The following is an 11,609-nucleotide window of genomic DNA, read 5'->3' as shown; positions in this document are numbered from 1 at the left end:
CACATTTTGTTCAGCCGGATCAAAAATCTAATTGATAGATTTATGCTCAATAGATTTATGATTCAAAAATTATAAAAGTAGGGTAGACATGTGGATATTATCCGGCTGAACAAAACGTGATCCGTCTCTTAAATGTGTGTCAACCACAGACCTTATTTCGAGCTATTTTCCAAAATCCTATGGAGAAATTGCATTGTTGTACAGATGCAAATAGGTTGCATAATGTACTCAATTAATTGTATTAATGTATTGATGTATTTATATTTTATAAAACAGAATAGGTGATGCATATTTTAAAGAGATTCCAATAAATGTTAAGGTCTTTTGAAGAGAATATTCCTGTCTTTATGTGAACTGAGCTAAACAAAGTGTTATAAGTTTAAGTCAAAATGTAATTTGTTTACAGTAAACAAAACACAGTATTGTATTGATGTACAAGTTTTTGCTTTGTAATAAAAGAAACATATTTTAAGCTATAATAAAAAATATTGCCTGCAACAAAATGAAGTATTTTGTTTAATTTCTTTTCACAAACTTAAAAACTCTTCTTAGATCTAATATAATTATGAGGTTAGTCCAAAAGGAAAAATTAAGTTATAACAAAGTAATAAATGATGTGCGGTCTTCAGAATGAATCATCTTATTACTTGTCAATGTAAATACACTGAACAAAAATATAAATGCAACACTTTTGTTTTTGCTCCCATTTTTCATGAGATGAACTCAAAGATCTAAAACATTTTCTATATAAACAAAATAACCATTTCTCTCAAATATTGTTCACAAATCTGAAAAAATCTGTGATAGTGATAGTGACATTGAGCATGTTCGGGATGCTCTGGATCGGCGTATACGACAGCGTGTTCCAGTTCCTGCCAATATCCAGCAACTTCGCACAGCCATTGAAGAGGAGTGGACCAACATTCCACAGGCCACAATCAACAACCTGATCAACTCTATGCGAAGGAGATGGGTGACATGTTAGGGTTAGGGTTTAACCCTTGGGTTTTCGGACCCCCCCAGACCCCCCCAATAAAGCAAAACTGCACGTTTCAGAGTGGCCTTTTATTGTGGCCAGCCTAAGGCACACCTGTGCAATAATCATGCTGTCTAATCAGCATCTTGATATGCCACACCTGTGAGGTGGGATGGATTATCTCGACAAAGGAGAAGTGCTCACTATCACAGATTTTTTCAGATTTGTGAACAATATTCAAGAGAAATGGTTATTTTGTGTATAAAGAAAATGTTTTAGATCTTTAAGTTCATCTCATGAAAAATGGGAGCAAAAACAAAAGTGTTGCACTTATATTTTTGTTCAGTGTATATATCTTAGACGGAAGCAATATTTTTTACTTGACCCAAATTAATTTTTTGAGGTCAAAAAATCGATTTGGAATAAGCAAAAAAAATTAGCTGTAACAAATTAACGCAATTTGTTCAAGTTGATCCAAAGTATCCATTTTGTCAGTGTATCAGGTTGTTGTTACACCTGCATGTGTGATGAGATTCACCTGATGATGAACGCAGAGTTGGTCTGCTGAAGGATGTTTTTCTCAGAGTAGATGTGCTCCTGCTGTCTGGTGTCGACGATGTGCTTCTTCTTAATGCACTTCAGAGCAAACGTGGTGTCCTCATCCTTCAGCTTTACCTGAGATGCAACAGAGAGGAGTTAGCCTTCATTTATAAACACTGTCCCTGTAATAGCCTCCCGAGGAAAAATACTTTCATCACCCACCCTGTCATATCCTCTGACCCAACCTGCCATCAGGTCACAAAACTGCCCCTTAATTTTGCAGATGTATTTTAATAATATTCTTATTTTTCATCCATTGGTCATATGTTTGCTCAAAGATACCATACTACAAAGGGACTTGAGTTGAATAAATAACAAGAAGAGGGTTTGGCAGTTAAAACGTTATCCAGATAAATAAATTGCAGTATAATGAATAGTAGTGTTACTGAAGCTAACCAGCTCCACTCGTCCAAACCCTCCCATGCCCAGAGTCGCGATGACCTCCAGATCCTTGAAAGGCAAGAGGGAAATCTTCTCCCTCAGCCTCTTCAGCTCCTGGGCCTCTGCAGAGTCAATAGGGGAGTGGGGCCTGAGAGAGGAACATCAGGGGACATACGGTCACATTTGGGCCCCTGTTTGCTTTTACTCATACACTAACTCTGTCATGGTGCACTTACAGGGCGTTTCTCCTCTCATCACTCCTGGAAAGCTCATCTACATATTCCTTCAGATAAGACTGGAGCTCCTCATAGGTTCCCACCATTTGGTTGAAATTGCTAGAGGGGGTAACAGGGGGCAATTAACAACCTTTAGTTTGGTGTGTGTGTGTGTGTGTGTGTGTGTGTGTGTGTGTGTGTGTGTGTGTGTGTGTGTGTGTGTGTGTGTGTGTGTGTGTGTGTGTGTGTGTGTGTGTGTATCGTGTTTGTGGGTATGTGTTTGTGTGTGGTACATGCAATACTATCGATAAAAACAGTATTACTTTTAACTGGTTTGCAGCCACATAACTTATACAGCATAATTATGTTCTGATAAAGCTACTTTAAATTATTTTAGTAATGCACTGAATGGAAAAGCACAGCACACTGTCGCACAAGGGCAGGCTACTAACTGTCATGGGTTTGGTCTTTTTTTGTTTGTTTGCTTGCTTGTGTTCTGTTGTAACTGCTGTCCTTTCTGAGCCGGCTCTCCCATGTTCCTGCCCTTCTGTCAGTAGATCCACTCACCTGCTCCCCATTCCCTGATCAGCTCCTTCCTATCTATACCAGAGCATTTACTTGCTGCCAGATTATCTTTGAGCCATGAGCCTGAGCTTTCCTTTGTCTTGTACCATAGTCTGCCAGTTCCTGTGTTTTTAACCATTGCCTGTTTTCCCATGATAATGCTTTGTGTTCAAAGTTCAAGGTTCAAGGCTTTTATTAGTCATACGTACATAGCTACAGTGTAGTTATGAAGATGAAAATCTTAGGTCACAGGCTCCTCCAACAATGCAACACAATAAAAAAGCCTTACCCTTTACCTAATTTGCCTGCCTGGAATTGTTGTATCATTGTTCTACTTTTGTAACGATTTTTGTAAGACTGAGCATTTGCACCTGCCCTTGTGGTTTTATGAATTCGGTTTTCTTCCTTGAACTGTTGGAGTAGCACAGTATAATTACATCTGTTAGTTCATGTGGATGACAGGAAACTAAGAGCTGTGCTCTGGGATTTTACTGCAGCATTTGATGTCATGGACCTCTTATTGCCAAATGTAATGTCAAGGTTTTTCAATTCAACCTAAATAGCAGAACATAAGGATCTCGCTGACAGTTTACCCAGGGTTGGTTCAAAAATAAATAACTAGTTGCTGGCATTATAACCTTCCATACTCCTCAATCCATCTTGAGTAATAACTGGTTGCAGCAATGAAAGAGTAAACAGCAGTAACAAAACACAGATGAGAATATATTACTGTTCTTTACATTAAATGGCCTTTAATATAAGCTTTGGTTCCAGCTTTGATTCCAGCTGTACACAATAACATATCAGGTAAACATCCTGTATGTACTCACTCTCTGTCCACCACCAGGCAGTGTGTGTCGTTCTCATTGCAGATAATGTTGGCTGACCGAACATCCTCACTGTAAACAAACGCAACACAACACACATGAACACATTCTGTGGAGCACCCCTCTGACATGCCTTAGATCTCTGCTCAGGTGAGCAGAAGGATTTGTCCCGTGTCTCCTCTGATTGTTTACCCATAGTCAACCCAGACACAAAGAACTGGCCCAAACTGCTCTCTACAGTGGAGCTACTTAAAGCAGCCTTCTTATCTTCATGGGTTCACTGATTAATTGGTAATATTATAACAAGCAGTGTTGGAAGAAGTATTTAGATCCTTAACTTAAGTAAAAGTACAAATAATATGGCCTTAAAATTCTCCCTTATAAGTAAAAGTCCTGATTTCAAAATATTACTTTAGTAATATTAAAGTAAAAAAGTATTAACATCAAAATATACCTAAAGTACAAAACGTAAAAGTACTCATTCTGCACAATGACCCATATCAGAATAATATAAAGATACAGAAGTATTATCAGCTAAATGTAGTTCAAGAATCAAAAGTAATAAGAGTACGAAAACGGATCTCTTCAAATTAATATATTTTACGGTTATTATGTTATCCTGTTTTATCCATATAATAGCATTTTAGTGTTGAAGTTATACCATATCAGATCATGTGTTTTAATATGTACAAAGTAACTTGGAGTGTTGTAATAAATGTAGTAGAGTAAAAAAAAAGTACTTAAGTAAAACCGCTCACTACAGTGGACAGGTAGGATACTCAAAAGCAGTATTATTATCTTCATGGGTTTCACTGGTCAAATGGTAATGTGTTAACAAGTGAGCATTGATGGCTGCCAGAAGAACACGGAGCATGAGCTTCAGAGAGTTGGTGCTCACTGAATACCATGTGATGTGAGCTTTGAGGGTCTAATATATCTCGGTTTTTACAGTTCTGCAGTTCTGTGTCCTCAGTCCTGTCTGTACCTGATCAGAGCTTTTTCTCCAAAGTAATCTCCAACTCCCAACGTCTTGATTTCTTGTGGTTCAGCCAGCCCCTCTGTGCTCTGAGTGACTATCACCTACAGAGAGAACTGAACTGAGACAATCATTCTTTTCTAATGGGAGTCAGTCACTATACAAGCTGTAGAGGCAATATACAGTATATGGGACCTAATATTCAGCTTAAATTATACATAATCATTCATAACTGGATATTTTGTATTAAACATATATTATTTCCTATACTTGAGAATCATATTCTACATGCAAAGCTAAATACCTCAATCATATGTCCTATAGCATCAATGTAAGTTATGAGCAGCTAGGATTCTTAAGGAAACACTGTATAGATTTCCAGATGTTTCGTCATTTGAATTGCCCTCTGCGTATTGCAACTACTGCAGACAAAATGAGCTCTGAATAAATACAATTATATATATATTGTCATGATAACATTTAATTTATTTGCTTCAAGGCAAATGAATCGTGCAAATGAACTTGAATCAATCAAATACTGAGGCTTTAGGACAGTTTGACAGGCTTGTGCAGATATCTCACCTCTCCTTTTGCAATAATAAAGAAAGTGTTTCCTTCTTCACCCTCTCGAATTATATACTCCCCTTTTTCAAAATAGTCCTGAAAAGACAGAAGGTCAGTCATTCTCTTTAAATCAGAAACAGACACGGTATGGAACTTGATAAAATGTAGAAATATGCTAAAAAACGTGAGTGTGAAATACTCACCACTTCAAGACAATCCACAACCTTGGCCAGCTTCTCCTCAGGCAGTCCTCGGAGAAGTGACACACTGACAGAGACAAAAAGAAACACTTTTTTTTAACGGATGTTGGGATTTATCATATACAGTAAACTGCAAAATAATAGACATTTAGGAAATGTTACAATGCACTTAAATGTCTGCCAATAAAAATGGTCTTCAAGGCTTTGTATTTGGTATATCATGCAGGATTTTGATGATTTAATAATGATAGCATTTAGACTCAATTTCTTAATTATGAAATGAAGACATTTTTATTTTACCAGCCACTACAGCACTGCTGGTATTTTTTTCACCTAGAGTGTCTGAGCAAAAGTCAGTCTTAAACCTGTACAGGTGTGCAGTGGTGGAAAGTAACTAAGTACATTTACTCAAGTACTTCAATACACATTTAAGGTACTTGCACTTTACCTGAGTATCTCAGTATATGCTACTTTATACTTCTACTCCTCTACATTTTGGAAGCAAATGTTTTACTTTTTACTCCACTTCATTAATTTTAGAGATGTATTTACTAATTACTTTATACATTCAGATTTTGACAAACAATACTCAGGTAAGCATTTTAAAATAAGATGATTTGGTATGGATAAAACTATCGTGCATTATATTTAATTTACCTAAATAACTTAAAGTGGGGTTAACACAACATTTATTGGCAGCACATTCTTCTAATATTTGAAGATTTGCTGCTTTTGCTTTAAAATATTAACAAATGTGTGTGGGGGGGGGGCACAGAGTGTTACCTGCACAGGAAGCTGAAGTACTCGTTATGGCGCGCCTGTGTGGTCTGCATCATGATGGTCTGGAAAGTCTGGCGGTCCAGAGCCCAGATTTTAGACTGGGACACAGCTGGAGGAGAATCAACCATTCATTTGATCTGCTTACCATATCAGTTGCTTATATATTTTATTACTATTTATTTATTTTGTATTTCTATGCTGTATTCAGTCCAACAACATGCTGCAGATGTACTGGAATGACTATTATGATCATGTTGGGGGATTGTTTTCGGTATTTCTGAGCCAGACAAGAACACTGTCATTGTTTCATGTTCTGGAACATTTTGGAGATATGTTTTCTGAAAAGAGCTAGCTGTTTTCTCATGCATTCTCATCCTCATTTATCATGTCTGCACACAAACACAGGCAGAACATTCCAACTAAACTTTGTTTAACTACTTCTTTAAGATTATGTGTGCAACTATTAAAAACAAAATGAGGATTAATCCTTAAATAGATTTCAGACAGCTAACCTTCAGGTATCTTTGATCGGCTGCATTTTCGGCTGTCACAAATATAACACCAAACATTTTATTGCAACATTTATTTTTTCACGTGTTATAATTTCTCCAGGTGCCAAAGTAATATTTATATTGTGATATTTAAGAAGAACAAATCAAAAGCTAAGCTAAGATAAAGACAATTCAACTATCAAGTCATCATTTCAAGTCATAATGAAAGCAATTAATTATTCAATAGATGTTATTAAGGCCTAATTTAAATGTAAATGAATGTATTAAAATTCAAGCTGATGAGTGAAAGGATTATCATTTAACACACTGCAGGCCCCATGTTTACCTGAAATGTTCGTGTTGCATTGTGAAAAATAATTGTGTCTTTCCATCAAATGTTAATTCAAACATATTGGGTGTACAGTTAAAGCTTATACGCATGATAATATTATCATATCTGTGGAGTTGGTGACACATGGATGAGCAGGTTTGAGGTATATTTAATAACTCCCTGTGAGATGGAGGTGTCTTAAATGATATGGATATGGTTGTCAACAAACACGCCATAGCATACACACTGAAGCACCAGGGAGTGTGATCCCAGAGGGGACACACATAAAGGACCAGAACTTATTTAAAGAATGGCTGCTCCCCTCACCTTTGACCGTGGCTGTTCTCTTACAGTTGTACAGTATGGCCAGCTCTCCAAATGCAGATCCAGGACGCATCTCCCCCAGCAGCTTCCCATTCTGGAAGACCTCCAGCAGGCCATCTGCACGGAGCAAACACACCTTACAGTTCCACTCATCTACATATCTGTTGGATACAGATGTTAGGATGGCCGGCCTTTCATTATTCCTATCATCGATCACCCTTACCATTCTATCATCCCTACGATTCTATCACCCCTACCATTTTATCATCCCTACGATTCTATCACCCCTACCATTCTATCACCCCTACCATTCTATCATCCCTACCATTCTGTCACCCCTACCATTCTATCATCCCTACCATTCTATCACCCCTACCATTCGATCACCCCTACCATTCTATCATCCCTACCATTCTATCATCTATCACCCCTACCATTCTATCACCCTTACCATTCTATCACCCCTACCATTCTATCATCCCTACCATTCTATCATCTATCATCCCTACCATTCTATCATCTATCATCCCTACCATTCTATCATCCCTACCGTTATATCATCCCTACCTTTCTATCATCCCTACCTTTCTATCATCTCTACCTTTCTATCACCCCTACCATTCTATCATCTATCATCCCTACCATTCTATCATCCCCACCTTTCTACCATCTCTACCGTTCTATCATCCCTACCATTCTATCATCTATCATCCCTACAATTCTATCATCCCTACCGTTCTATCATCCCTACCTTTCTATCATCCCTACCGTTCTATCATCAATACCATTATATCATCCCTACCTTTCTATCATCCCTACCATACCATCATCCCTACCATCTCTATCATCCCTATCAACTGTCCAGCAAAATCTCTTTAACATGAAATGGGACATTGTTAGTTGCATCAGATCCATGCTCTGCAGAGCTTACCTGCCAGGACATAGAGGTAGTTTCCAGGTTCCCCCTCCTGGATGACCAGCTGTCCCTCGGTGTAAACCTTCTCATACATGCAGTCCACCATCTCCCTCAAGTGCTGCGGCTCCAGCTTGTTCAGAAAGTCATTGTTCATGATGGCACCGTTGATGAGTTTCTTGGTTCTGGAATTCAGGAAGAAGCCGAGATAAACAAAGTCTAATGTTAGTTATCCATACCAATATCACATCACACATTTACCTCAGGGGTTTAAAAACCTTTGCAGCATACAAAAGCCTTTGTCCTCTAAATATGAAGACCTCACGCAGGATGCTAGCTATGTTTTTGTTGTTATCCTGTTAGCTGCCAACCAATAAAGGTGGTCACCTACTGTATGGTCTTTCCCGTATGCGACGTCAAGGAACGCCACAGTAAGCACGCAGTAAGCTTAGCTCAGTGTTGCTGTTTTCACTGGAAGCAGCAGAGAGCAAACAATATAGGTTGCTTTCCCTCAGTTCATCAGTTTCTTTTGCATACAAAACAGCCAATGATGTGATCAACAGCTAATGAACATGTAGCTTCAAGATTTGACCTAGCAGAGACAAATTCAAGATTTGACACAACAGAGACATATGAAAACCAATTTATTAAAACACATGTCGCTATATATATGTAATATTTTGTATTATATTCTGCGGTATTGTATTATGTAAGGGCTGACTTCTGTAAAATAGTTCTGCGATTCATTTATTTGCACACCTTCATGGTTCATCCACAGGAGAGGATTCTGTATTAGACACAGCACTAGTTTCAGGTTTCCATCAACGATTTTTAAAAATGATTAGCCCAAATGGAGGACCTCAGCAAAATCATTTATGTCGTGTTTTGCTTGATTTGGTCAGGTAGATTTCCCCTGCCCAGAGTCCCATATGACATAGACATAGTGTCGGGTGTGATAGGGCCACTAAAGAACATTTTGACAGTGGGGCAGGATCATTTGAAAATGTGATTGTTAGAATGCATTGCTGTATTACTGTGAAACTACATTCTAGTTCTAATTCTAAAGTGATTCTTCACGTTAGTCCAGGATGCATGTTATAAGCTCAACCATGCCACTGCCCATCATAGATTATACCTTTATATGCTAGCATATTATTTATTTATTTACAAAACCAAATGTGATCTAAACAGTAATGTATAATTATGTGTTGGTTTCACCAGACGTGTTTGCTACAATAAAATATTGCAAATATGGGTCCTGGTTCCAAGCCACTGCATTAATGTGTGCATTTTGAATTTATTCAACAGATTTCCCTGAGTGGGTGTTTTTGTTTTCCTGATTAGCACATCACACAGATGATGTGCGGTGCGTTCAGTGGACATGAGGGTCTGAATGGATCTGAGAGCAGCAGGCAGTGGAGGTTGAGTAATTGAAGCTCATAATGACCCAGATCCTGCATCTAGATTCAGTGGCCCTTTGTTCCCTCCATGTCTTTCTATTATCCTGCCATGGTAATACAGCCTTTCAGATGCCCAAAGGTCTTCTGTTTTGGTCGATCACATTTAAATTACAACGACACCGTTTTTTTAGTAAAAGCTTGTTGATAACCTAATAAATACTTTTCTAGATTTATCATCAGTAATGATTTTGTAAGACATTTTCTATAGACTTAGTAGCTGTTTTTCTACACACCAAGGAATATGATTTATGGTCTTAGTAAAACAAAAATCCAGGTGCTAGGTAGAGTCGTATAGACTTTAGGGTGTTGTTGATAGCAAATAGCATTATATCTTATGTAGACAATAATGATTGGCCGATTTGGACAATTTCTGAGTGGTTTTGGGGATGATTGAGGATGCTGATTCCATATGACATTCTCAGGATCCCAAAAGTCAGTTTTAACAAGAAAATGTAGATATTTGTAATCCCGGTGGGCTGATTTTGGGTTTGATTTGAAAGTATCAGAGGGAATATGTTTACTAGCACTCTAAAAGTTAATGTTAATGTGTGGAGTGTCCCGTTAACTTACTGTGAGTCTTTCCGGACAGACTTTACAGTGGGGGTGTGAGCTGCTCTGAACCCCCCGCAGAAGTTTTCTGAGGTAGGCTCTGCAGAAACGCCCTCTTTGGCTCTGAGGCGGCGATGCACCTCCACAGCCACCCTGTGGAAGCGGCTGGGGGCCTGGTTGATGACACTGAAGCGGGGGGGTCGCCGGGGGCGCCGGGGCTGGGGGGAGCAGCCCAGACTGCTGTTGTAGCCAATAGCATCCTGGAGCTTGGCCACCTGGGAGACCTTGGCCTCCAGCTCACTCTGGAGATATTGCAGCTGAAGCTCCTGGGCCCGGAACTCCTGATCCCGACGGGCCAGCTCCTCCTCCAGCTGGGTGATCCGCAGCCTGAAGAGCAATATCAGTTCCATCACTGAATACAAAATCACACTACTGCACACCGACTCAGTCTACACTACAAACATAGAGCAGACAACGTCTGAAATGCTTAGCTGGACCAAATGCATGTCGGAAAAATGACTATACATTTAATACACATCGTAAAATGTGCTACAAGTTGGAGAAGCATCCATAAGGAAGCTCTTTATTCATTTTTAAATGAACGATTTTTTTTGACATTTCCTAAGCATAAACTAGAAGTTGGTACGTAGTAATTCTTGAGAATTAATCAAGTTGTTTTTGAAGGTAAAGCTAATCAAACCTGAACCATATTATTGAGTGGTTTTATAACAATGATGACATTATTGATAAACAACACATTTTGCTGTTAGGTTGGATCGAAGTCTTGGTTATAAAGGCAACAGATGTTGTAATGTAATGTAATATAATGAATGATGGGACATTTCCAGTAAAGCAAAGACCAATGACATTTCACCGAGGGCTCAATGATTAATCACACAAAAAACGTGTAATAGCCACATTGTTCCACAGGGCAAAACGTAGTATGTTCACAAAAACATCCTCTCAGATTGTTACATGGCTAGGTTTCTTTCTTTCATCCTGTCCTCCTACAAAAAACGACCAAATAGGTTGATTGTTCAGCAGCTTAATACGACCCCGAGTCACGCTTTAAAGTGTAGCACCTCTAGTGGTCGTGTAATAAACAACATGCTCCCGTTGATTGCAAACGCTCCGGAGATTCTTTTATTCACAAATAACCCTCTCTAGAAAATCCTAAATTATGCAATAGTTTGGCCATTAAAATGCTTTTTGATTAGATTCCTAGCGAGAAGTACTGTATTGTACTCTTATAATCTACGTCCAGTGGATGTGTGATAGTTTGATAGATATTACGAAGATGATTTGAGGTCTCACCAGAAGAACGTGTATACGCGGCAGCTTCCATGTAAAGTTAGCGTCAACCCTCACGGGGTGAAAACAGTATTTCCGGTCTCGAAGTTTTCATAATAAAACCTGAAGTATTCCCCTCACTGTCAAATGATTACAGTGATATCTGCA

General features: G+C 38.6%; 1 protein-coding gene and 1 long non-coding RNA gene across 2 annotated transcripts in view; both read right to left on the bottom strand.

Annotated features, from left to right (window-relative positions):
* The window catches only part of prkg2l (protein kinase cGMP-dependent 2, like), a 14,120-nt gene extending 3,710 nt beyond the window's left edge, over nt 1-10,410 (bottom strand). The window contains exons 1-12 of the mRNA XM_010783275.1: nt 10,402-10,410; nt 10,173-10,369; nt 8,161-8,327; nt 7,233-7,346; nt 6,087-6,192; nt 5,307-5,370; nt 5,122-5,199; nt 4,549-4,643; nt 3,567-3,635; nt 2,194-2,292; nt 1,973-2,105; nt 1,515-1,651 (exon numbers count right to left, since the gene is read on the bottom strand). Of these exons, the coding sequence (XP_010781577.1) occupies nt 1,515-1,651; nt 1,973-2,105; nt 2,194-2,292; nt 3,567-3,635; nt 4,549-4,643; nt 5,122-5,199; nt 5,307-5,370; nt 6,087-6,192; nt 7,233-7,346; nt 8,161-8,327; nt 10,173-10,369; nt 10,402-10,410 (1,268 nt within the window). The remainder of the gene's footprint in view (nt 1-1,514; nt 1,652-1,972; nt 2,106-2,193; nt 2,293-3,566; nt 3,636-4,548; nt 4,644-5,121; nt 5,200-5,306; nt 5,371-6,086; nt 6,193-7,232; nt 7,347-8,160; nt 8,328-10,172; nt 10,370-10,401) is intronic.
* Nucleotides 10,411-10,453: 43 nt separating this feature from the next.
* Nucleotides 10,454-11,609, bottom strand: part of LOC104955881 (uncharacterized) — a 3,519-nt gene continuing 2,363 nt past the window's right edge. The window contains exon 3 of the long non-coding RNA XR_799493.1: nt 10,454-10,538. This is a non-coding gene — a long non-coding RNA (uncharacterized lncRNA). The remainder of the gene's footprint in view (nt 10,539-11,609) is intronic.

Source organism: Notothenia coriiceps, unplaced genomic scaffold (genome assembly GCF_000735185.1).
Source record: "Notothenia coriiceps isolate Sejong01 unplaced genomic scaffold, NC01 NC01_scaffold00024944, whole genome shotgun sequence".
NCBI classification, from domain to species: Eukaryota; Metazoa; Chordata; class Actinopteri; order Perciformes; family Nototheniidae; genus Notothenia; species Notothenia coriiceps.
Note: the sequence above shows the minus strand (reverse complement) of the source record. Positions and strands in the feature narration are given on the sequence as shown.